Here is a 27,999-nt window from a genome sequence, read left to right on the forward strand (position 1 = left end):
GTGTCAGAGATTTATGAGTCAAGGGCTGATAAACTTGTGTGTGTGTGTGACTATGTGACTGTGTGTGTGTGAGTGTGTGTGTGAGTGTGTGTGTGTGTGTGTGTATGTGTGTGTGTGTATGTATGTGTGTGTGGGGGGGGTTGTCCTGCTCATTACTGGGTTACGAGCATCACACACAGATCCTCACTGAAGCTCAGAGCAACCTGATGTTCAAACACTCAATTTAACCCCTGCTGGTGATGCACCTTTATTTTACCAACAAACACACATTATTACACACACATTAAATCTCTCTCTCCCTGTACACACACACAAACAAGTAGGTCCAGCTCACAGGAGCTGCTGGCCCACTGCCTGTGTGAGCCTGTGCTTTTTCAAAATGTTCCAAAGTTTAGAAACACCAAAAACTAAACCCTAAAAGCTTATTAAACCCTTGACTGCTATCATGAAAGCCCAATGAGTGTCTGCAGTGTTTTTTGAGCGTCTAAATTAAAAACAAAACAACCCCCCCCCCCCCCCCCCACACACACACACACACACACACATTTGATCCATCAAGGAATGTGTTTTGTTTCCTTTTCAGTGACCCCACAGAATTGTCTCTGAGACCCCTCACAGGGCCCTGAGCCCCACGTTGGATACCACTGTTACTTGAACCTGTCTACATTAAATCCAGACACAGTCACCAAGTTAAAGTACATTTATTTTTTTATTCACTCAGATACATCATGAAGGTTACACTGACTGTAAAGGGTAGTTCCCATGGGCCTGCTGCCCTATTTGACATTAGCACACACCCATACAGGCACATTCACACACATATACATACACACTAAACACAAGTAGGAGATATGTTGTTTTGATATGATCTGTTATGTTATGTTGAGTTAAGGGGTTCAAAGGATATCTGTAACTTATTTTGTATGTAAGAATTGGTCAATCAGTTTAATTATCATACTCACTTCTCTTCTGTTAATAACATTTCTCCATCAGTGTATCTTTTTAAGATGCTATAAGAAGGATCTGTTTCAATTGCACTCCCTTGCCACCTTGAGCCCAGAGTCTCCGCACACAGTCGTAAATTACTTTAAGCGAGGTGTGTGTTTGTTTTGAAATAAAATGGAGATCAGAGCTAAACAAATTTTCTTTGTTCAAGACAACTTTTTACTGGATATGATGCGCTGAAGTAAGAACCTTATCAGGACAGTTACGCAGCAATACGGTTTGAAATGTGACATCACGCAGACATAGCAGTTGGCTACGTTAGCAACATTGTCAGCCCTGTGCTTCGAGGTATCTGAAGGATAACATGACAAGTAAACACTGTCAGTTTGTCTGTAGTTTAGTAGCCGTTAATACGCAGCTGGCAGCCCAGTGCTCTGAGACATGTCCTGTATTGTTAGTAAATCCTGGTTAGCTATGTCCTGCCAGTCATCTACCAATCAGAGCTAACATAACCTCACTCTTCATTTTAGTGATAGACTCTCAAGTTTGAACAGACCACTGCAGAATAACTGCTGACTGTGGGTTGGAGTCAACATTAGCACAAACAGTTTAGCCCCTGTGTTATAGAGTGACACAGCCCGAGCCAAAGGCTAATTAGCCTTTGGCTCGGGCTGTGTCACTCATTGCTCGTCTGTTCTTTTTCTGTCTGACTGTTTGGCTCTGTGTCCACCATCACTACAAAATTAATCACAGAGGTCTTTTTCAGCAGAGAAAAACACAGATGTCTGTGTTTTCTCTCTTTTCTCTACTAAACTTCACACACACACACACACACACACACACACACACACACACACACACACACACACACACACACACACACACACACACACACACACACACACACACACACACAGACAGCTCTAAAAAAATAGTGTAGGAACACTGGTCAGACGACTGACACTGACAAAGCTATGACATCACTTCCTGTTTACAAGGTACATCAGCTCTCATTAACGGACTGATTTGATCCGAGTAGAGGAAAGACGATCCAGAAATAATCAGTTTCTGGATCGTCTTTCCTCTACTGCTGTTTGCATCCCAGAGACTGAGTCCACCCTCACAGGGTCTGAGAGCAGAGGTCTAATCCTGGGGTGCATCCCAAAGCTCTAAAATTCCATCCTTCCTTCCTCCACTTGCGTCGTTCACTTGCGTCTTAGTCCCTCCCACCAGAGATGCATGGGAGAGACGCGAGGAAATGAAGAGAGGAGAGAGGAACGGAGGAGATTTGTTTTTTAGAGCAATGGGACATCCTCTCCTCCAGAGCGTCACATGAAGCTACGTGTTTCAGTGATGACGGCATCAGCTGATCACCTCTGGATCATCTGTCAGTCAGCTCTAACAGCTGTTTGTGCGTCTGCATATGTGTGCTGTAATAACTCTGATCAAACAGAAACAGTAACAGAGCTTTTTCTGTTCCTTTAACCAGTTAAACACAAACGTTACCATGAAGAAAACCTGCTCTCTGTTTATTCTGTGTGCTGTTTAGAAGCTCACGGATCACTTTACAGGTAAAATGCGTAATTATTAGATTATTTATTAACTATTTAGCCTTTATCTAGAATGCATTTGATTGTGAACTCCTAAGACTTGTTAATATAACCAAGTTTTTTGTGTCTCAGGAAGATATATGCTGTAAATGCAGCACGTTCTTCAGTGTCAAATTTCTTTATACCCTCTTTCCGCCCACTTTTTTGCTTCGAAAATCCTACAAATCTAACCTGATTTTCACTGTTCAAACTTCAAAATGTGCGGCTCATTCGGGACACTTGCGCTATGACTTTACATGTCTGTTTCACTAATACTTTAAGAGATACTTCACATTTTTCATGATTATGGCCCCATAGAGATGAATGAAGAACTTTCAAAATTTTCTCCCTTCAGGACATTTTTCAGCCTGCTTCAAAGCCTTGTCATTCAGCCATACATTCAGCTAAAAATGTCAAAGTTCAAAACATTCAGCTATCTTTCAGCTTTATTCGCTGGGTTTTAAATTCTTCCTAGCATTCTTAGATTCTTCACAGTGACTGGACTGAATGTTTCAGCTTAGAGTGGGAGATTCAAATGACAGAGTGGGCTGAGGGGAGACAAAACCTGGGAACTCTTTGGAATTACTGTCACTTTGACCATACTTTACGCCCCGTCAACACATATAAGGTATCAAAACATAAGTAATCTTGTCATGCTTCTGACAAAGTGGTTTTCAAAGCAAAAGGATGGAGCACTTAATCACAAAACGGCCAACTATCAGGAAAAGTCAAAAAATGGCCCCATCCACTCCAATGTTAATTCCTAAGGAGTTTTCTCAGAGATCAGTGAAGGATCACTCATCGGTCTCTCGCTGTCATGGCCACATTTCTGGGTCTAAAAATATGAAACTAACATGGACAGCTTTCTCTGGGTCTCATGTTTCATATGGTCAAGTCATTTTTCTGATCACACCTATGGTTTTGTTATAACTGCAAGCAGCCTGAGACTATGATTTCAGTGGTCCAGTCTTAGGAATCAACAGTCTCAATTAGCTCTCCGATGGCAGTTGGTAAATAATCACCATAGCAACATATGGCTTCAGATGAGCCTCAGTTGACAGGCTTAAATGATTTAAAACACACACAGGACAAAAAGTATCACACTTTAACAGTATTTTCAAGGTCAGACTTCCATTTTCCCTATGTCGGCTCATTATCATTACATTACTTTTTTATTACAAATTTTTTTCAATTTTAAATCCAGTCCTTTAATTTTTGAATTGATTAAGTCAATCACACCTCTAAATTCATATATCCATTTCTTTGATTTACCCATTAATTTCCTTTCATCCAAGGGTTCATGACAGGCTAACTCAGCATCCTGCATTAGCAGAGATCAGCACAAGCTTTTCAAACTTTTTCAGAGATATCTTCAGTCATTCATCTCCAGCATTCTGCATTAGTAGTTCAGCGCAATCTGCTTGAGCTTTCTGCATTCACAGTGCAGCTTCTTCAAAAATTGCTTTTCTAGTATTTATTAGATTTCCGTTTTCAGAATTGATCCTCCATTTTATCTATTTCAAGATGGTTGTGTTCTGTATTTTGTGCTTTAAACTAACAACAGACCCTTTGTAATCCCAGATTTCCTATCTACTCTCTCCAGCTAGTCTTTCCTCTCTCATTATACTCTGTTGTGTTTGTGAAGTTTCGTGCAGAGAGGTCAGAGCCGCTGCAGCATCTTATCAGACAGTGATATCCCAAATGAGGACATGCCTGTCAATTCCGCAAAGCCTGCTCTTGTGTTTCCTTGATCATAGCTCCTCCAATTGGTCTCCTCTCTCTTCTCTCCTCCAAGCACAATTATCGCTTTGGGACAGCATTCAAAATGGCGCCTCAGAAAGCACTTTCGGTGCCGCAGAGGAGAGAAGAAGGCATGATTTAATCGCTTTGAGAAGCACCTCTGGTCTACTATCCAGAGGGGTCCACTGTCAGCAGCTCTGAGGGAAGTGGCTGAGGGGCCGTTTAGACGACAAGGGTTTTAGGGTGAACACAAGTGTTGTTGTGTTTTGGCCATGGAAACAGCGTTTTAACTGACCTAAAACGCAAACTTTTGAAAACAGACTCCAGAGTGGATTTTTTTCTTAAACACACTAGCCACCATTGCCTTGTAAACAGCAAGCTGGTGTTTTCAGTGGAAGCGCCAACACCACACTCCACTTTGCTCAAGCGCATCCAACAGTCCAACTGTACTATTGTTACGATCATGGCAGACTATCATGTTGTGCTCATGCTGCTGAATCTGCTGAATCTGCTGACTGTCTTTAACAAAACGAGCATCTGTTGCTCCACTTCAGCTCTTAGCATTCACCAATACACCAGATGATCAGCCCAACTCTACTTCAGTGGAGATCTACCAAAAGCGGCTTCTGGACAAGACAGTTGTAGCGCCAACTACAGGCCAGGCATGCTTACTACAGCGTTTTCAGTCCCTCAGCATTTCCATGTAAGCACAGTTTATTTTCACTGCGTTTTAGCGTTTTCTGATGAAACGTTGTTGTGTTAACAGGGCCTGAGCGGGGCCCCACAGCTCAGGGTTTTTAGGGGATAATAAGGTATGGACCTGGTCTGGCTTTTCTCTGGATCAGGAGTGTTGCAATCAGCGGAGGTCTAGGAGTCCTCAGCAGAAAAAGCTTGGTGTGTGTTGGGAAATCTCATGGAGCTGTAGTCTGGATCCTCTCTGACTCGCTCACTGATGTCACTCTTCACCTGCGAGGCATGGGAGAGAGAGAGAGCAGTTTAACACTTGACACACCTGAATTCAATTCAATTCAAAGAACTTTATTTATCCGTTAGGAACTTTGTTTGGGCACAGTATCAGTGCGTGTACAATACAACATGCATTCAAACAGTCAACCTAAAAATACTGATAAAGGACAATTAATTAAAATGAATGAATGAGTGAATAAATACAGCTAATAAAAAACAGTTGATTAAAATACAGAAGGTATATAAATAGGTGATAAAAACAGACCTTAGTCATAGGCTCCTGCAAACATACATGGAGCAGGCTTTCATGAGCTTATTCTAGAAGTGCAAAGTTACAGTGTGCAGATACAGACAGGTCAGGCATTCATGAGCTGGATGGATGTGGGTATGAAGCTGGACATGGCTCTCTTGGTCCTGAATGTCAGAGATCTGTATCTCTTGCCTGAGGGCAACATGTTGTAGTGACCGTGCAGTGTGTGCGTGGCATCTGAGGTTATGTGTGTACCTTTTAGTTTAACCCTTCTGTTGTAAATGTTGGTGAGTGAATCCTGCTCCAGCCCAATTATTTTACTGCTCAATGTTATGATTTTGTTGAGTGGGCTTCGATGAATATTGGATAGTTAACCAAACCAGGCTGATATATTGAAGGTGATGACAGATTCAATGAAGCATTTATAGAAAGCTGTCAGGACTGATTGGTGAACCTGGAACCTACGCAGCTTCCTCAGGAAAAAGAGGCGCTGCTGGCATTTGGAGAAGATGGTTTCACTGTTTAGGTGGAAGGTGAGTCTCTGATCAATTATTGTCCTGAGGTATTTGAATGAACAGCAGCTTCCCTTTCCAGCAGCAGAGGGCGCTGCTTGGCTCTAGTCACCTGTGCTTCAAAGGACAGCTGACTATCAGAGATAAGGCCCAGGCTGCAGGCCTCCTCTCAGACATTACTCTATGGAGCACTGGAGGTTGAGGAGAGGGTATCTGCAGTGTTAGCCCTGGAGCCAAAGGGGATAACTATGGGTACTTCAGGTTTGGAGTCACTGAGTTGTAAAAAAATATATGCACATCCATTTTTTGATGTCAGACAGACAAGACATTGGAACTATCTATTGGTCCAGGCATACAGGTGAGTGTCATCAGCATAACAATGGAAATCAAGACCATGAACCTGGATCAGGGGTCTGCAACCTTTACTTTCACAGGAGTAATTTCACCTCACCTCACTATGATTAAAGCCATTCCAAAGCCACATAATCAACTTGTTCTTAATAAACAATAAAGACTAAAGAGTGTATAAAATTCTACAGATAGTTAAATGTAGTGAATAGTTATCTAAAAGAGAAGTTTAAGTAATTCATGAAATTGTACATGTGATGTCTATGTTTTTAATTTTTGATAAAAAAAGAATAAAAATAAAACATGGAAATTTTAAAAAAGTAGCAAAAGTTTAAAAAACTGTAAAACATTAAAAAAATAAATTAAAATTTTAAGTATTAAAATTATCAACTTCAGAGGGGATCTACCAAAAATTAAAAGTATTAAAAATAATTGAAATGTTGCAAAAAAAAAATTGGAAAATTTGTAACATTTTCAAAAAATCTTGAAATTTCAAGAGTTAAAAAAGGTAAAAAATAAAAATAAAAATATGAAATTTAAAAGAATTGCGAAATTTTAAACAAATTTTGAAATTGAAAAACTTACCACCATATAGTGTTGTCAGGATACCAAATAGTGATTCGATACAATACCTGCCTAAAAAATGTTGGTACCGATACTTAATTGATACCATGGCAAAACCTAAATCATCAGATTATAAATAGAATAAGCATCTTGAAGGGAGAGCTGCCTCAAGTGAGTCGATGCTAATTTTTCTGACATGTTTGCGTGTCTGTGGGGCTTAGGGAGATTTGTAAATTGTGCTAATATTTCAGAAAAAACACACACACATACATGCACACACACAAAGTTTTATAGATTATATGCAGAATCAGTTCCTAGAGGGAACCTGAACTCATTTATTATTCTCAAGAATAATTCAACTAAATAGAAAACCAGAAAATAGTAATTGTTGTACAGAAATGAGCAGATAAAACAACTCTGCCGGACTTTGACATCCATCTATTGTTTTCATGCTCGGCACACTGGAGTTTAGTTCACACTCTGTGTGAGGCACTGAAAAATACCCTTTTAACATGAATACTCTAAAAAAATGGACCGGTGTCATTTCAGCTCTTTCACAGATGCAGCACTTTAGTGTCTCCTATAGGTTTCTAGCATCGTGTCAACCCCACGCAGCTCTGTGACTCAGGGCTGCGTGTGCTCCACGCCGATCATGTGTTTATGACGCTGATTATTTGTCGTATAAACTATGAGTCGTGGTGAACTGAACACTAAGTCATTAACACTCGTTTGACTTTTGTGTTTGGGCACGTCGTTTGAATCTGTCACTCTTGCTCTTTAAGGAGGTGAGGATGCTGCTTCATCATGTTTGTAGTGTCTCCGTGTGTGTGTCAGTAGTAAGCTTTATAGAAACATTTGAAACGTGTACTAGTTTATGAAGCCGCTCCTACTGTCGGCTCCGCAAGCAGAGTTATTCCAGATTTCGCTCCGTGCACCGGCTTTTTCATCAAGCTGCGGCCGGTTCACAGTAGCACTGGGAACTTGGAGCCATGTCTGTAACTCCTTCTGTACTTTTACATACAACTTAAGAAATCAAACTGTGAGTTTGTCAGCGCGAGATCGGATAATTAAGATGCACGTTAACAACTTCGTCGGACTGAAAACGGCCAAGCATCGACACGTGAAGCTAATACAGGCTCACTGTCCAACTTCGCAACAACACACACACTTTGGAAAGGGAGCAAGTCTCCGTCCATTCCTCAGAGAGGAGAGAGGACCCAGCTCGGTGGCTGCAGACTCACAGGGTGCCTGAGTCAAAATGTCTCGATTCAGACGAAAAATTGGCTTGGAGTATCGATACTTAAAACACGTGGTATTGTTTACTTTTTGAAAACAGGGAGTATCGATACTTTCTCAGTATCAATATATCGTGCAACTGTAATAAAATCTACCCAGTTCTTTAGTCGAACAGCTCCCAAAGATCACGAGAAGAGGATCCATTTCTCAGTTCAGCATTTACTCTGGTCACAGGTAAAGTTTACAGCGCTGGTCCCAAAAGAATGAGCCCCGATATCCGGGAGCAATACGATTTTATAACAATCATTGCTACGCCCACAAGAGGTGAGTTAAACTAAACACCTGAGAGTAATTGCCCAAAAAACATGTCTGACACCACTGTCTCAACCCACAGCTGGTGTCAGTTTTCAGAGAGATGAGCTATCAAAGTGTGTGACTGTTGAATCAGAGCATGGAGCTAGGAGACTGGGTGAAAGTTAACACAGGGTCAAAGAGACCTCACAGACACAAGCTGGAGACAGAAGCTATCCTTCTATCTGCCAGATAAACATACATCAACCCTGAACATAGCATGTGACTAGATTAAAATGCTAAATTATGTCAATTATTCTAAAATTATATAACAATCCCTCTCTTGACTTAATTCTATTAAGTCAATCAAAAAAGTGAGAAAGGATTCCTAATTGGCGCATGTCTACCCTTCCAGTTACAGTCCCATAAATCGTATATTGTATACCTGCCCCCCCCCCCCCCAAACCAGGTACACTTTATCAGGAACTATTGTGGGAGAGCAGAGATGCTGACCTATATGTGATGCATATGTGTAAGCTGGTCTTCATTGCAACTACAGCGCAAGCATTCTTCATAGCACAGAGCTGTGGAAATCTCTAAGTCACTAAACATTTCAACAGTAAACAGTAAATATAGTAAATAGTAACAATTAGCAAATTTCAATTCTAAGTTAAAATCAATTTAAACCTTCTAATTCTACTATGATTAGACCTAAGAGTATCATGCTCCTAAGTGTGTGCAAGAGGGATAGAAAAGAGAGGAAAGCCACTATGGTCATGTGGTATCATTAGCATATCAGGTGTATTTACAAGGGGGCGGGGAAGAAAATACGGTCTTCTTTTTCTTCATCCTTTGGAGATTGGAAACCCGTGGAAGGAATAGTTTCTGTAGCATGTCTTACTAACTGAAAAGGTAGTGGTGCTGGGAAATTACCAATAAACAATTACTGAGTTGACAAAAGTTCTCCATTTGCTGGAAGGTTTTTCAAACCATGCTGACATAGAATTGTCTATACATCAGTTCTCAGTCAGTTCTTCTGACAGCGCTCGCTGACCATGGAAAGCCTTATTACACGAGCCATCTGAATTATTATAAATGCTATTGTCTTTGCTTGGAATGAATACACAACAATCTTGCAGTACCACTGCCCAGGCACCACCTTTTTAGCCAATGAGAAATTCTTTATTTACATTTTTCAAAATAATTGATTGATTGATTGAAATTTTCTTTTTTAACTTCAGAAAGACATTTAATTTGATTTGATTTGAGAAATATCATTGGATCATCAATGAACTTTTAGCAGTTCTTCTAAGTGAACCTTTGGGTTTGATGTTGAAGTAAATTCAAACTCTGAATTCCTTGATCAAATCTCTTTCTATTCGTGGCTTGATGAAAATAAAAGCATTATCTCTTTAATAAATACTTTGAAGGCGCCCCATCTATTTATCTGCAGCTCATTCTTCTTTTTAAAAATGTATCTTAAAAGTGTTTCAACTTTAGAAAAGGATCTGCCAAATATATTCTTCCCAAATATCTCGGCTGCAGAGTGTGTGAGTATCAGACTCGTGTTTATATCAACATGCGCCCAAGGACAAGCTGGTTTCCCTGCTTCTTATCACCCAGCCTGTGCTTCAGTGGGTAGGGGAAAATGAGAACTTATTATAAACTTAGACATATTATTAATTAACAATATTCTCTGTACTACCTATCCCCCCCTGTTTCAATAATAATTTTCTATTATTTAAACCTTTATCTTTTCAAGTGTAGTCAATCATTGTGTCAGATCTTGTAGTATGAGAAAAACTACATTAAAAATACACAGTGTGCTGATAACTAGTTAATTATTGGAATTTGAGTCCCCCCCCCAAAAAAAATCATTATTTTTCATAACTGAGATTGGTCAATATTCAACAATTTGTGTGGGGTCACCCCCTTACAGATACTATGACACACTTCCAGGATCCTGGAGGTGAACTAAATAGCTGGCAATGAAAACACAAGGCATGAGAGGCAAGTTTAAAAAAAATATATAGTTGACAGCCTTGGTAATAAATGCAGCTTCCCTCTCCTTTGGTCTGAAGCTACAGCTCACAGACTTTCTTATCTTTAATGTGAGCTCGAGGTACTCATTCCCATGTTTTCACCTCAAACTGTTTAAAACCAAACTTGCCCTCTCTGGTTCCAATAACACTCTGCAATGTTTATAGTTCCTCTTCATTTTAAAACAAAACTATAAGCTTTAAATGAAATCTTTTTTTTTTTTTTTTTTTTTTTTTTTTTAGGTGAAATCGTCCCTGACTTGGTGAAAGGGAGAAAGATTTTTACCCAACTGGTCAAAATTAACAGACTCTTTAATTTGATTTTCCCATTAGTTATTACAAAAAATCTTACAATAATTATTCTTCTTCTGTTTACAGACCACAAGTTAATATCAAACAACAGAGACAGTGCCCCTGAATGATTTAACACAGCCTCCAATGCTGTTCTGTAGACACAGCATTGCCCTTTCTCTCAAATGATAAGATATTCTGGTATCACAGTATTGTGACCTTGTAATGTACACAGCAGAGCTGTTGCTGTTGGAGGGTGGGAAATCCTCCTCAGAGAGACTGGAATCTCTACTTTCATTCCAAATAAACGGTGTTCAGATAAAACAGAAACAGGACACCCTAAAATACAGTAAATGGACTAATGTAAGCTCTCAGTGTCCTCAGGAGTTGGGTTTTTCCATTAAATATAATCTCAAAGTATTAAAACATTTTCAAAACATTAAATTTGTAAACTTGTTAATACAGGTTTTGTTGCACTGAGCAGGTCAGTATGAGAGAAATAAATATTCTCTCTCTATTTTGGGTCAGTTAGTTTAAAATCAATTAAAAATAATACATTTGCAGATGATTCATCATTTTCATGAGAAACAGTGGTTACACCATTTGAAATATCTTACCTATTTTGACATTTACACCTATACCAACTGACCCCATTTTCCAATTTATCTATTTTTTTAGTTCCAAATGAAAGGGATTGTCATCATTATGCCAATTGTAACTAAGAAATGTAGCAGTGGCTCTAAAGCCAAGTTTTCCTTTTTAAAGTCCACAGGTCTTATTGTAGTCTACAGTCGGCTGTTCTGTCAGAGTGTTGAAAGTCAGAGTCAGAATCCCGTCCTCTCAGGTCAGTCTTGACATGGCCAAAAGTCTTTTCAATCAGGTTAGGTTGGTTGTGATCATATAGTGAGTTTTTGTTTACCCAATTGCTTAATTTATTGTTAAACCACATCAGTCTACGGTTTGACACAGTGTGAGGTGGCCTCTGTCAATTTGTATATGCTTTGCCACCATTTGAGCTCATGAGAAAAAAAAAATCTTTAAATAGGCAAGGATCAGTTCCAAATAATTATATTGTCCACCATAAAAACTCAATTTTTAAACTTTAAGTTCATTTCATAAGACATCTCTTATTTATCAACTATAATCAAAGGACGGCAAAAATACATTCCCCAAACCTTATGCACCGCTAAAACACATAGCACGCACACACACACACACACACACACACACACACACACACACACACACACACACACACACACACACACACACACACACACACACACACATACACACACACACACACACACACACACACACACACACACAAAGAGTAGTCTCTTCTTATAATGTCCATTTTTCAAATTTTAACTTGTGTTTATGCTTAAAACATTTTAAAATAATAACTTTTATGTTAGTCCTCTTTTATTTTCAATGATTGATGTCCCCCCTGAGGAAGAAACATACAGAAGCAGAGTCCCTCTGAGTGACATCTGCTGTCCCACACTCTCACACACACAGGAGCAGAAAGGGAGTCAGATCGACTCACATGGAGAGATAAAGGCACACAACGAGAGGGTGAAGGTCATACACACACACATGGAGAGAGGCAGAAATTCCTTCGCACACACACCCACAGACTTTATCAACTTTTCTTATTCTTTTCTCTATAACCTGTTTTACAGTTCTTCTATAGGTTTACACATTTGTCAGCCATTTTTTCAAAAATGATGTTATTTTAAACACGCAAATGAATCTCAGTCATAACAGAGGACGATGGGACAGCGTGAACAAGCTTCTACAGTCTCCCTGGGAGACTGCGGTTCACCTATGGCCTGTCGACCGTTACCTCATGTTTATGACATCAATTAGACATTCACCCAATGTCCCTACCTAATGTGACCAAATATTTTTGACTATCTAACCCATCCCGGTCCCCACAGAACTGTTCGGGATGGAGGACTAGATTGGAAGAATTTGTGAGTCTCTAATCCTCACTAGGTTCCTCTCTTAGTCTCCACAATCTGTCTGCGAACAGGAACCACCCACACAATCAAGGAAAACAATAAGCCCCAGAACAAATACGACTAGAATAAAATTCTGAAGAAATTGCACTGTAAGTGCAGAAATCCAAAGCAGCTTGCACTAAACTGCTAATGCAGAATCCTGAAGATAAATTACTGAAGTAATATTTTAAAGCCGTTCAACAAATTCCTGAAAAGCTTGTGTTGAACTGCTGAACACAAGGGGAGAATCAGTGAGTAGTCACAAACTCACCTGAGACATATTGTCCATTACAAACCAGTGTTAGTGCAAGGAGGAATTTGAAAGGACGTGAAAAGTTATAGCCATTCCTGAATGAGCTGAATGTTCTAACGTCTGAAGGGTTCAAAAAAGTGGGTGAAAGAATAATAATAAAGAATATTCACATAGGAATATATTTTGTAAATGTATTGCTACAATCACAGCAAATACAAATCAGACAAGACCAACGGATGCAGAACAAGAACAAATAAACAAAAATCAACAACACAAACGGTTAACGCCAGAAGACACACACAAAATAACCAACATAGAATAAGAAAACAAAATAACCGGTTCTGGAGCTCTATATCGATCAAAGCCTGTACAGTTTCTCAATTAACCCTGGAGCGCTCAATTTGGATGGTTAGAATTTGCTCTTGGGCACATTTACGTCCTTGGTTGGGTCAAACCCGTTTGATGTGCACGATACATTACAACTTGAAGATTCACCCCAGTTTTCACCCCAAAAATTATTCAGGATCCAACAAAAAGGGGCAGATTTCCAGTGGCACTGGTCTCCTCCAATCTTGGTAATTATATCATTGAATAGCGGGATCACCCACACAGTACAAAGAAGACACCAAAACACAATCTCAGTCACTCCCAAAAACACAAAGACAAAACACAAAAGCATTACACACAAAATATATTTAATAAAATTTTTTTAAAAAAATGGCCAATGAACTAAATAAATTGAGACTCTGCAACTGAGCTGGGGAGTCCTACTCCACCCAAGCACTCAGGAGACCTTTTTAGGCTACAACCAACCAACGGGGAGCTACTCTAACTGAGCCGGGGAGTCCTACTCCACCCAAGCACTCAGGAGTCCTTTTTCTGCTACAACCAACCAACGGGGAGCTACTCTAACTGAGCCGGGGAGTCCTACTCCACCCAAGCACTCAGGAGTCCAAACACACTTTTATTTACAGAGGTACATTGCATGTGACCAGAAATGCTTTAAGGTTCTTAAATATTTAGTCAATTACCAATTTAATGATCAAAAGCCAGTTTCTCAGACAATTCTATAAACTTGGTTAAAGTCAATTTGCAGGAATTCTATAGAAAAGGTTTCTGCCCACCTTTTTTCATAGAGGCCTCTTGAATTGTCTGAGGACACATGCCTGTGATCCTCTCTGTCCAACTGCTCGGACCTTGAGAGTTTTGTCGTCCAAGGGTCACGGCAACAAATTGTGATAAAATCTACCCAGTTCTTTAGTCGAACAGCTCCCAAAGATCACGAGAAGAGGATCCATTTCTCAGTTCAGCATTTACTCTGGTCACAGGTAAAGTTTACAGCGCTGGTCCCAAAAGAATGAGCCCCGATATCCGGGAGCAATACGATTTTATAACAATCATTGCTACGCCCACAAGAGGTGAGTTAAACTAAACACCCGAGAATAATTGGCCAAAAAACATGACTGACACAACTGTCTCAACACACAGCTGATGTATGTTTTCAGAGAGGTGTGCTATCAAAGTGTGTGACTGTTGAATCAGAGCATGGAGCTAGGAGACTGGGTGAAAGTTAACACAGGGTCAAAGAGACCTCACAGACACAAGCTGGAGACAGAAGCTATCCTTCTATCTGCCAGATAAACATACATCAACCCTGAACATAGCATGTGACTAGATTAAAATGCTAAATTAAGTCAATTATTCTAAAATTATATAACACGACCCTCACCGTACCATACCAACTTTATTTATAAAGCGCTTTTAATAACAACCACAGCTTTTAACAGAATGCTGTACAGGTATATAGAAATAAAATGATAAACACAGATTAGAAACACAGACACAAAAAAGAAAACATAATAAAAACAATTAAAAGCAAATAAAACAAAAGAAAAGGGAATAAGATTGGGCAAAGAAACTCAGTCTCACTGAGCTTAAAAGCCAAAGAATAAAAATGGATTTTAAGATGCTCTTTAAAAGTGGACAGTGAAAGGGACTCTCTAATGTGCAGAAGAAGACTGCTCCACAACCGAGGAGCAACATTAGAGAAGGCCCTGTTAGCGGAGCACATAAGTGCTACAATCTTTCATTTTATGATAAAAGCGTGAAAAATGGCATGAACACTCTTCATGGCTCACTTGACAAGAAAATCCACAGAGCCAATTGAAATTTCAAGATGGTAGCCATTTTTCAAGATGGCCGACACCTTAGTGCAGCAGTTTAGTAAAATAATGGTTTATTTAGTGATAAAAGCTTAAGAATTGGCATGAGCAGTCTCAGTGGGTCACTTGACAATAAGCCACCCACAGTCACTGGAAATTTCAAGTTCGCAGCCATTTTTCAAGATGGCAGATACCTTAGTGGAGCAGTTAAGGTCCATTTTCTCTTAGAAATGTAAGTATTTTTTATTAAGGGTGTTTTGATGTCATTTTATTTTAGACTATGCTAAAGAACAACTTTTAACACATCAAAATACAATTATGTTGATCATAGATTAGAAAAGAGTGTGTATCTGCTCTACCAGGGCACACTGGTGATATATCACTGCTGTTAAACTCAGAATGGGGTTCAATGTCAGCTAACTGAAAGTTAGTATCCCAAATACTGTCTGATTTACCCCAAAACAGTTAGATAGCCGCACCTGAATAGACAGGTTGTGCCAGCGCAGGAGAGCCGAGCCAAGGTTAATGGAGTTGGTGTAGATGCAGATCGGATGGGATTTAAATGGCATTGGGTGGACGATCGGACTCAGTGAATGTCCCTCTGCAGTTAAGGATAGTGACCTGCAAGCTTTGGAGAAATTTGTTGTGCTAATGTATGACAGGTCCAGTGATGTCACAACTGTGAACGAAGCCAGGCTTGATCTCTTTGCCAGAAAGCAAAGACAATATGACTCGATCCCACCAACCCATGCAGCACTCACAGAGCATGCAAAACGTGCTTTATGAGGCTGGATATGTGTGGGGGCAGGCATTGAAGCAACAGCCACAAATGCTGAGCCCATCCAACTGGGGATGGGTGAAACAGGACGAGGAGTGGAAAGTCTTCTGGACAGCCCTTCCACCTATTGCAGAGAGTTGTTGGGAGTTGACCAAATGTAGGTGCACCAAGGCATGTACTGGAAGGAGTAAGTGCTTCAGATACGGACTCAGTTGCACAAGTCTATGTAGTTGCCCCTGCTAGAACCTATTTGCATGTATCTTTTGCCGAAGTTGTTCTCTGTTGTTCTCTGTTTTTAGGTGAAGGCCTATGGCTCGGCTCCCCTCGCTCTTCATTTAATTATTTTTATTTTTTTTGGTCAATAGTTCCATTGTATTGTTTCTGTCTGTCATGGTTCCGTGGCTGTATTAGCCAAAGCTGCTGCTGCATTAATCAGTATTTCTCATTAAATTATTTTGAAACACTGTCCATTCGGCACCACAACTGTGCTAATTTATTTACATTATTTTATCCCACCTCTTAATACTTGACTAATTGAAAGGCTGTTAGCTAAAAAAGAAAAAAGTTAAACGCCCCCCCCCCCCCCCCCCCCCCGATGATCGACCCAACTCTACTTGGGTTGAAATCTCCCAAAAGCGGCTTCTGGACAAGACAGTTATAGCACCACCTACAGGCCAGGCATACTTACTACAGCATTTTCAGTCCATCAGTGTTTCTGTGTAAACTATTTTTTTTCACTGCGTTTTAGCGTTTTCAGATGAAATGTTGTTGTGTAAACGGGGTCTTAGTATAGACCCCAGAAGCAGTATATACAAAGAAAAAAGCAATGGCCCCAAGACTGAGCCCTGTGGGACCCCACATGACAGAGGAGCAGAGGATGACTCTGAGCCTAAAATATTCAAACTGAAAGACCTATGAGTCAGATAGGATTTAAACCAATCTACTGCAGTTTCACATAAGCCCACTTGGTTTTTTAAACAAGATATTAAAATTTGTGGTTCACTGTGCCAAAAGCAGCAGTTAAATCAAGTAGAACCAACACAGCATAGTCACCAGAATCACAGAGGGAATATATTTCATTGAAGACTCTTACTAAAGCTGACTCTTTGCTATGAGGGGCTAGAAGCTCCCGTGGAGGCAACCTTTTCAATAAAAAACATTAAAAACTCCTCACACACTTCAGGAGAAGCTTCAAGACAGTATTTGGCAGGGGGTTAAGAACAAAGTTGATTGAGTTCTATAGCACGTCTGTTGGATGTCACAATATTTGCAAAATGTTCCCTTTTTTCCTCATTAACTGTGTTTTGATACTGACGCCAGCAGTCTTTCATCATTTGATATGACACATGCAGTCTGTCCTTCTTCCACCGCCTTTCAGCTCGGCGACATTGCCTCCTGACAGCACGGGTTCTGTCATTTGACTAGAGCTCAGGTTTAGCCTTGGACTGTCGGGGTTTCAAAGGAACCACAGAGTCCAGGGTGGTTTGGCAAAAGGACTCAAACCAGGAGCTAAGCTCTTCTATGTCCCAGGAGGAAAAGTCAGGAGGACAAGAGAGCTGATCCAAATCAGTGAAAAACTGCAGCAGAGGAAGGGTTGAACACTCGACATCACAGAACAGATGTACCACATTTAAGCTCAGTTCTTTGCAAAAAATCAAACAAAACAGACATGATCTGAAAGTCCAGAATCACATACTCTCAAGTCAGGGATGTGCAGACTGTATGAGTAAACCAGGTCCAGTGTGTATCCATGCATGTGTGTAGGACCAAGTACAGACTTTACCAGGTTAAAAGAGTCAATGAATAGATATTAAAATTCCTAACAATAAGAACATGATCATAGGTCAGCATGATCTTGTAGTGTATGGACTATTTATTCAAGCGGAGTTATAGCACCCCTTGTGCCTTACCACACCCTTTAAAGCAGAGTACGTTAGCGCAGTGATATGTGTTAAAATGGATCTTTGTAAACTGCCGTTTAGCAGTAAAGTTCATGCTAATGGAAGCTCTGTCTCCGTATTCCTTTATTCATCTTTGAAGTTGTTAAAGACACAACAAATTGGCGACGAGCACGAAGCGTCATGCAAGTAAATGATCCCGGCTGCACTGCCAGTTGAGAGAGACGACGGAGCACGGCAGAGAGGAAGAGGAGCAAAGAAAGAGAGACGCCTGAGTGACAAGCTTAACCTAGCTAACGGCTAGCTGTAGCATCAGCGCGGACATACGTAAGCATGGCTTTGACAATGAAGACTAGGAGTCATATATTGAAAGAGTTGAACTTTACGTCACTGCAAATGATGTGGATGATGAGAAGAAAGTTCCCACACTCCTCAGCCTAGTGGGTGCTAAAACGTATAACCTGCTCAGAAACCTGCTTGCCCCTCAAAAGCCAGTCTCACAGACGTTCCAAAGCATGGTTGACATATTTAAAGATCACTTGAGCCCAATGCCCCTTGTGATAGCAGAGAGATTCCGTTTCCACAACAGAAACCAGTCTAAAGATGAAAACATCTCAGAATATGTTGCTGAACTACGCAGGCTGACTCAGTTTTGTGAATTTGGAGCTGGACTCTCTGATGCCCTGCGGGACAGACTGGTTTGTGGCATGCATTGTCAAAGCACACAAAAAAGGCTACTGCCAGAAAAAGACCTTACACTGGAAAAGGCACTAGCTCTTGCAATTTCAATGGAGACCGCAGTTAAGGGTGCTTTGGAGCTAGAAAAGAAAGTGGTAGACTGTGACATAAACAAAATGACAGTGAATGACACTTGAAAACAAGAACATAAGTGTTACAGATGTGGCAAAACATCTCATGATGCAAATGACTGCTGGTTTAAGGACAAACACTGTGGTGATCAGCTCCTGCTGGAGTCTCTCCCCCTCCCTTGCTGCTGCAGAACATGGGCGGTGCCCGTTCCTGCACTCACTCCCTCACCTGCACACCTGGCACTCATTGGGGATCATCAGGGACTGCTTTTCAGGACTCCTCTGACCAGCACACAATGCCAGAGTATTACAGCTTCCAGTGGGTACAAAGGCTGCTTTTCTGAGTGTTTTGAGAAAATACTAGCTCTTTTCTAGTGAGCCGTGTCTGCTGCTAACCTTGTGTCTTTTTCTTTGTTCAAGCGCAGAACGCAATTATGCACAGACCGATCGTGAGGCCCTCAGTCTAGTGTGGGGTATTAAAAAGTTCCACCATTATCTGTATGGCCAAAGGTTCACTCTCGTGACAGATTACCAACCCCTGGTATCGATTTTTAATCCCCAAAAAGATACCTCAGTAATGTCAGCCCCCCCCGCTTACAACGGTGGACACTTTTCCTTGGAGCCCTCTCAGATGACATCGAGTTAAAAGGGACAAAACAACACGGCAACGCAGACAGTTTGTCACGCCTTCCCCTGTTAACAGAAGGAGAAAAGACCCTCCATCCAGATCCAGCAGATGTGTTCCACACCACAGTGACAAATCAGCTGCCAGTGACAAACTCCGAAATACAGAAACACACCAGGAATGACCCCACATGGTCAAAAGTGTACGAAATAACAATGCGGGGCTGGCCAGCTCATGGCGACCCCTTTCTTCCCAGACAGGGGCGTCGGTGACGCAGTTGGAGAATGTGCTTGGTCGGTGATCGGAAGGTTGCAGGTTCAAGCCCAGCTCTGGGCGACACATGGCGATGTGTCCTTGGGCAAGACACTTAACCCCAAGTTGCTCCCACTGCTGTGTCAGTGGTGTGTGAATGGGTATGAAAGGGCGTGCATGTGTTCGATGTACTGATGGATAGCTGTCACAGTAAAGATTGGATCCATCAGTGTGTGAATGTGAGAGCAAATGGGTGTGGATGGGTAAGTGTGACCTGTGGTGTAAAACAGCTTTGAGTGGTCCATGACTAGAAAAGTGCTACATAAGCTCAAGTCCATTTACCATTTACCATTTACTTTTCAACAAGATGAGACCAACTCTCAATCTGTCAGGGAACCTTGTTGTGCCGCTCTCGTGTCGTAGTTCCCTCAAAACTCAGAGCCAGGGTGTTAGAGACTCTCCATGAAGGACACCTTGGAACAGTCAAAATGAAAAGTCTAGCCCGGAGTTATGTTTGGTGGCCAGGGATAGACAAACAACTTGAGGACATCACCAAAGGCTGTTCAGGTTGCCACAGAGTCCAAAACGCACCACCACAGGCACCCCTTCACCCTTGGGAATGGCCGTCAGCACCATGGCAACGGGTGCATGATGATTTCAATTCAATTCAATTTAGCTTATTTGATAAGGAGGGACAATGTACATTCATTCACACTTTAAAAAAAAACAAAAAAAAAACTGTAAATGTACCCAAATCTAGCTACCAAGCTAATTTCCATTGGTAGTCCCCCCAGCTAAAATATAAAACCAAACAGGTTAAAAAAAAAAAAATACAAGTATAATATTTAAAGGGGTCTGTTCTTCTTGTTTTGATTCTTTTTAAGGAAAAGAAAGAACAGAGAAACATTATCATAATACAACATTTTACAATACATTAAAATCATATTTAAAGTGCCAGGTCTCTTGGATAAATGAGCAGTGAAAAATTTTCAAGAAAGGAGAGAGAGAGGTATTAAAAAAAAAAAAAGAGAGCTGGGTGGAGATGGAATGGGGCTGCAGCAGTGCAAGTCCAGGTCATATGTATTGATTTGATTATGGTGTTTAAGGGTTAATGCCAGTTATAGTATAATCAGACTGTGGGGATGAGGCCAAAAGGGGAGAGTAGAGGGAAGGCAATGAAAGAGAGAGGGAAAAAAATAGATAAATAAATAAATGGAAGATTGAGAGAAAAAAACCTAAATAAATAGATTAAAGAAGGTGATGGGTGGTCAGATGAGGATAATCAGTTAGTTACATAAATAAATAGTAGTCCAAGAAGTGATGACATGGCATCATCACCTCTTGTCCTACAACATGATTACCAGTACTTAGACAAAGTGACAAAGTGGTATTGCACAATATCAACAATGTAACATGATTATGCAAAAGGTGACATGGTGACATTTATTCGTTATCAGAGATCATGATTGCAGTTTTGTTTACTTAACAGCCACTTCTTTAGGTTTTCTTTTAGGTTTTATTTTGCAGGACAATTTAAGAACTCCATGTTCCTGGTTGCTGTTGACTCTCGTTCCAAGTGGCCAGAGGTGATACTGATGAAGTCAACCACTTCAGAAAAGACGATAGGTGCCCTCAGGTCAATTTTTGCTAGAAATGGCCTGCTGGAACAATCAGTGAGCTACAATGGACCACAGTTCACTTCAGAAGAGTTCACTCTTTTCATGAAGCAAAATGGGATCAAGCATTTAAAGTCAGCACCTCACCATCCAGCTACAAATGGATTAGCTGAGCGATTTGTGCAGACCTTTAAGAAGTCCATTAAAGCGATAGAAAGGGAAGACATCACTCTTCAACACAAGCTAGACAACTTCCTTTTTGTCTACAGAAACTTTGTTCATTCAACAACAAACCAAGCACCTGCAATGCTGTTCATGGGCAGAACTCTCAGATCCCGCATAGATCTCCTGAAACCAAATCTGCGGAGGGAAGTGCAGAATAAGCAGTTTAGTCAGTTATCAGGTGAGACTGCAAGGGACTTTGAGATTGGACAGGAAGTCCTGGCACGTGACTACAGAGATGACAAGTGGACCCCAGGCCAAATAACATCCAGAACTGGACCACTGATGTACACAGTTGACGTGGGAGAACAAACATGGAGACGTCATGCAGATCAGATTCTGGATGCGCAACCAAAAAGTGACCCATCATCATCTCCAGACACACACCTCAGTGACCCCCATCACCAACACGTCAGCTGTAAGTATAAGAACTCTTCTACCCCTAAACCGACTCCACAAGTCCAGAGATGCTATCCTGAAAGGTTCAGAGCGCCCCCTAAAAGACTGGACTTGTAGTTCGCATGTTGAGTTGTTATGACAAACATTCAAACACAAGGTGTTGAAAAAAAAAAAAAAAAAAAAAGTTGTCCTGTGTATAGAATGGATTGTTATGCATTTATTGTTATTATCCATTCAATTTAAAAGGGGAGGAATTGTAGTGTATGGACTATATATTCAAGCAGAGTTATAGCACCCCTTGTGCCTTACCACGCCCTTTATAGTAGGGTACCTTGGCGCAGTGATATGGTTTTACATGCATCTTTGTGAACTGCTGTTTAGCAGTAAAGTTCATGCTAATGGAAGCTCCGTCTCCGTATACCTTTATTCATCTTTACAGTTGTTAAAGACACAACAGATCTCAGCTAAAAGATCTGAGAAATCCTTTAAAAAGTTCATATTGCATTTGGGAGGGTGATATATAACAGCGCAGAAAACTGGGTCAGTGCAGCTCACCTCAAGTGAGGTTATATCAAGCTGGTGAAAGAAGACTGTAAGGAACTCAGCTTACATTTGTGGTCTTTTCTGTAAATGGCCGCAGTCCCACCCCCTCTCCCTGAAGCCAAAGGCGTGTTAAAATGGCCGAAATTCGCCAGTAAAAGTTCGGATAAAGCACCTGGCTCCCCAGCACTCAGCCACGTCTCTGTGATGCACAGAAAATCAAGTTTTTTCAGAACCAAAGAAATCCCTGAGAATAAAAGTCTTGTTTGCCAGCGATCTGGCGTTCACCAAACCAGCTCTGGCAGGGGCTGGAGCTGGAGCATCGGCTTCCTCCAGTTGAGGAGACTGGCACAGTGACCGGAAGTTCCCAAGATTTTCCCGGTGCAGGGTAAGTCGCAGGTGACACTGACGAGCGGACTGATAAGTCCTGCTGTCATCAAAGCCAACCAAAGACACCAGGCAGACATCAACTGGATCCAAGAAGGCACGAGGAAAAAACAGATCTATGTGATGGCCGGGAAGCATCAGGCATCAAAGCAACCTTAGGTTTGATCATCCAACCGCTTCACTTGCTACGGCGGAAGAAAAGCCTTCGCTGTGTGGGTAGCATAGGAGCCCGGTACAGGTGAGTCGGGGTTCCTGGCAGAAGCAGTGGTACATTTTCTGTCCGTCATTATCAAACAGAACCAGATGAAGGCAAGAATGTTGGAGATTTAGAGAAGCTTGAAGATGATAAACCAGCAGAGACTCATTTTCTTGAAAGATCAAAGTCAGGAACAGCAAAAATACAGACAAATGTGGCAGCGACAGACAAGCAGCCACACACACCGGCACCATCTTGCCAACTATGCATATGTTTTTTTAGATTGACAGTTTTGAAATTTGGCAAATTTTCAATTATTTTCAAATTGATAAAAATTGCAAAAAAAAAAACAAAATTTTAGAAGGAATACTTCAATTTGATAACATATATTGAGACTATCCATTGACTCATCATTTTTAGTTGTTCACTATTGCATCTTGCTACATATCAATACATAACATTTTTTCCCGATTAGTCTTTTTGTAGATGTAGTTATCTTCCCAGGGATGTAAAACTTGAGGTTAGCCACAGGTGTATGGAAAGTTGGTGGGCTGTTGATGTTGTAGGAGGTGAAGTAGAGCGGTGGCAGGCTTTATTGACAGATGGGATGAAGATTTAGTTCAACTAAATGTTAACACATGATTTTATCATTTAGTGTCAATGTCTTCTATCATCAATACCCTCTGTAAGATTTTTTTAATAATATTTTTTCAAAGCCACTGCAAAGGAGTCATAAAGCCGCATGAGGCTCCAGAGCAGCAGGTTGCAGACCCATGTTGTGGGTGATTAGCTCCAGGGGAAGCACATAAACAGTGAACGGGATGGGACCCAGAACAGAGCCCTGGGGCACCCCACAGGAAAGAGGAGCAGGCATCACCCAGCATGACAGAGAATGATCTGTTTGTCAGGTACGATACGAACCAGTGCAGAACCACTCCACTGATACCAACACTTTTTTTCAGACTGATAAAAATCACTGTGGGCCACCATATCAAAAGCTGAGGTCAAGAAAAAGTAAAATGAAGGACAGGCCAGCATCAGCTGCCAGCAGTAAGAAATTAGATTATTAGATCATTAGAAATTTGGACCAGAGCTGTGTCAGTGCTGAGAGGGGGGTGACTGAAACTGTTCAAAAATCATACTGTCATTTATAAAGACATCAGCTCAGTGGACATCAGTGGACAGTTGGTCTACAATCTTCGATTAAGAAGGCGACCAAGAAATGGGTCTGAAATTGGTCATAAGGGATGGATCAGAGACTGTTTCTTTAAGAGGGGGTAATCTATGGCATGTATAAAACATGAGGTGAACATCCCAAATATCAGACAGCAGGTAAAAACAGCTAAAAGCACAGGATCAGCCATCTGAGACACAGATTTAAAATCCAGGTGGGCAAAGGTGACACACTGAGCTTCTGTCTGCACTGAGCATCAGTATGGAGTTTACCTGTCTGGTGTATTCCTCCTGTAGCTCGGGTCTCTCCAGCTCCCACTGCAGGCTGAGAGGGGGGGTGACAGGAAGGACTCCAGCAGCTCGAGCAGCTCGACACACAGCTTCAGACAGAAGCAGATGAGGCCCCTCGCTCTGACTGGTCTGAAAGTAAGGGCTGGGGCTTTAGTGCCGTACCATTAATTAATTAATGAATTAGCCACAGAGAAGAAACAGAGTTAAAAACAATCATTTATCACAAGGTCAGGGTGACAGTAAGCTTCTCAGTGCACCACAGGTACACTGGTGGAGGTGGAGGCTGGCTGACTGGAGAATGATGGTCAAGCTGTCAGCATCTATATTGTCATGGACCGTTTTGCACTTTCCATACACTTTCTTACTTTTGTTTTCCTGATTGCTGCTGTGACTCCTGAATTTCCCCTTAGGTATAAATAAAGTATTTTCTATTCTATTCTTTCTTTTTCTTTTCTTTTATCTCTGTTCCATTTCCTACTGCTGTATTTGTATTGAGAGCAACTGAACACTTAATTCCAACTTGGTCTATGAAGTATTTCTCATTTCTGATATGGAATTATTTGTGTTTAGTTAATAACAGAACCTGTATTTCATTAAAACAGTATACTTAAAGCAACTTCTAAAAACATGAACTGACAGCTTTATGTAAAGACACCTTAGCCTAGCAGCAGAGGGAGGGTGCTATGGCTTCATGCAGCTCATGCAGCACATGCAGCACCTGCAGCTCCTAAAGCAGCTAGTGTAATGCACTGTTATTTACAGGAAAAACTCACACTCTGAAAAACTGTGTGTGTGTGTGTATATGTGTGTGTGTATGTGTGTGTATATGTATGTGTGTGTGTGTGTGTGTGTGTGTGTATGTGTGTGTGTGTGTGTGTGTGTGTGTGTGTGTGTGTGTGTGTATACGTGTGTGTGTGTGTATATGTATGTGTGTGTGTGTGTGTGTGTGTGTGTGTGTGTGTGTATATGTGTGTGTGTGTGTGTGTGTGTGTGTGTGTGTGTGTGTGTGTGTGTGTGTGTATGTGTGTGTGTGTGTGTGTGTGTGTGTGTGTGTGTGTGTGTGTGTTCTCACCTTCCTCCTCTTGGCTGGCATGCCATGCAGGTATGCGTCAGACAGGGGGGGCTGAGCTTTAATCTTCCTCTGAGAGAGCTGATCATTTCTGATGATTGGAACCCACTCCTTACAACACACATAACACACTGCTGTTAAACACACTGCTGTTTGGGGGCGCTAGTGCGCATGCGAACGATGTAGACGTGTTTTGTCAGAGCTCCTCTCTGCAACTTTTAAATGATCTCATACCGCATCTTTTATGCGCGTATACCTCCAGTATAGGCTTATAAGAACCCCAAAGAACTAAGAATCAACATGCCGAAGCCAAACATCTCGAGCAAAGCCAAAACCACTGACAGCCAAGCTACCGGAGCTAGGGCTAGCACCATCGGCAGTCGTAGCCCCATCAACGGCTCTCCCACCAATCATGACGAGCCCCCGGATAAGACTTACAACATGTGTAAGGAGCTGTGTAAAGAGGTGTCAGAGTCAGTTCTGCGCTGCTTAATGAACGTTTCGATGCCTTCGAGGCAAAGTTTCAGTCACTTGCAGCCTCTCAGGCTGAACTGCAAACCCGGATGGCTAATCAAGAGCAAGCTGCTAGCGACCTTGATGTCCGCATGCTGGCGCTAGAAGCTAAGTGCACCGAGCTGGAAGAGCGCAACACTCAGCTTCACAACAAAGTGCTTGATTTGGAGGCGCGCTCCCGGAGGCACAATATCAAAATCGTGGGGATACCAGAAGGTGAGGAGGAAGGTAGACCCACTGAATTCGTCTCCAGTCTCTGAAGATCGACCGGGCGCACCGCACCCTCCAGCCGAAACCGGCCGTCGGCGCCAAACCACGCACCATCCTTGCAAGGATCCACCACTTCCAGGAGAAGGAGTTGATTCTTCGCCTTGGCAGACAGCAGTCGATGGAATACAAGGGGGGAAAGATCCTTATTTTCCCGGATTACACCAACGAAGTCATGGCTCAATGCCGCGCCTTCAAAAAAGTGTTACAGGATTTGCGCAACGAAGGAATAAAACACAGTCTGCGGTACCCGGCCAAGCTCTATGTTTACCCCCGAGGCGGGGGGGACCCCAAGATCTTCACGGATCCGGCGGAGGCGACGAAACCTCTGTTATACAGCCTGAGATGTTGATACTGTTCATATTTTCTTACGTAAATATCTTTATTGCGTGGTACCATGTAGTTCATGTTATTATAATTTTGCGGAGATGGAGCCTGTGGTAATAATTCCTTTACTTGCCAAGTTAGCTCCTCTGAGTTTAGTATGGGATGCTATGTGCCAGGTTCGGGTGGGCATAAGGCGGGGTGGGGGGATTGTTGTGAGTAATGTTCCATGTTTTTTGATCGTGTTTTTTTTTTCTCTTTCTTTCTGCTCAAATGGTCAGTGTTTTACTTTATTTTACTTGGTTGTACGAGGGCTGTTCTGTGACACAAACTGTGCCTCTGCCCCTAATAGTTTCATATTATGGGATACACTTAAAGCCTTCTTCTTCTTCTCTTTTTTTTTTTTTTTTTTTTGGTTGCTAGGCGCTACCCAAGTAGCTGCCTGTTGCAGCAGCTCTCTCGTCTTTGTCCGTTTCTTGTAATTTCTTCGTCTCTTTTTCGTAATCTTTGTATTTGGAGTGGATCATCACTTTGTATGGTTCATTGTCGGTCACGGACACCAAGCTTTTTGTGGCTTCGACGGTATTTTTTACTACTTTTCTCCTGTGTTTATCTGGAGATCCTACATGTAACCATGGCTGCATTGTTTACATGCAAAATTAGCTATTAGCAGCCTGTAGCATGTCAATGCTAACTAGTGTAGGGCTTGATGATTTCCCTCGAGCTGAGGAGGAGGAGGTGAGGACGACGTGCTGGTTCTCGGATGTGAGCTGGGAGGTGACGACGTGGACCTGTCCTTCCATCCATCGTTGTTGGGAACGTGGGATCTAGCCCCGGGGGATGGATGAGCTAGCTGTGCTAATCCAGCAGCATCGTGCTGTTCACGGACGTGGCTGACGGAGCAGACATCAGACGCCGCGACACATCGGAGGAGCTTCGCCTGCTGTGAGCAGACAGGATCCAGGAGACAGAGACTGAACAGACTGCTGGGTAGGCTTGGTCCTGGACCCTGTGGAGGTGGAGACTGGCTGGGCTGGAGAGTGGTGGAGGAGTGGTGGACGAGATGTCGTCATCTAATTTCTTATGGACATTTTTGCACTTTCTATACTCTTTCTTACTTTTGTTTTCTTAAATGCTGCGGTGACTCCTGAATTTCCCCTCGGGGATAAATAAAGTATTTTCTATTTCTATTTCTATTTCTATTCTTAAGGGGACAAATAATTTCCTATACCAAAGGTATCAAAAAGAAATACATGGCAGAAATAGAAGAATTGGAAATGGACATTTTGAAACTAGAAAAGGAGTTTCAACTATCCAAATCTAAAGAAGTATACCAGTTATTAGTAAATAAAAAACTTCAATACAACACATTGGATACTTATAAAATTGAAAAGAATATTTTAAGAAGCAGACAAAAATATTATGAACTGGGAGAAAAGGCCCACAAA

The 27,999-nt window shown here is 41.6% G+C and overlaps 1 protein-coding gene across 4 annotated transcripts in view; it reads right to left on the reverse strand.

Moving 5' to 3' along the window:
- Positions 1 to 690: 690 nt before the first annotated feature.
- The window catches only part of bag6l (BCL2 associated athanogene 6, like), a 75,889-nt gene continuing 48,580 nt past the window's right edge, over positions 691 to 27,999 (reverse strand). For 3 of the 4 annotated variants that reach the window (XM_074687337.1, XM_074687335.1, XM_074687336.1), the window contains exons 22-24: positions 25,451 to 25,558; positions 24,361 to 24,507; positions 691 to 5,240 (exon numbers count right to left, since the gene is read on the reverse strand). In XM_074687337.1, the coding sequence (XP_074543438.1) occupies positions 5,142 to 5,240; positions 24,361 to 24,507; positions 25,451 to 25,558 (354 nt within the window). In that variant the 3' untranslated portion in view covers positions 691 to 5,141. The remainder of the gene's footprint in view (positions 5,241 to 24,360; positions 24,508 to 25,450; positions 25,559 to 27,999) is intronic. The other variant, XM_074687339.1, reaches the window with a different exon arrangement.

The sequence above is a fragment of the Halichoeres trimaculatus genome, unplaced genomic scaffold (assembly GCF_033239565.1).
Source record: "Halichoeres trimaculatus isolate MK-OKI-2021-1 unplaced genomic scaffold, fHalTri1.1 fHalTri1_scaffold_14, whole genome shotgun sequence".
Classification (NCBI taxonomy): Eukaryota; Metazoa; Chordata; class Actinopteri; order Labriformes; family Labridae; genus Halichoeres; species Halichoeres trimaculatus.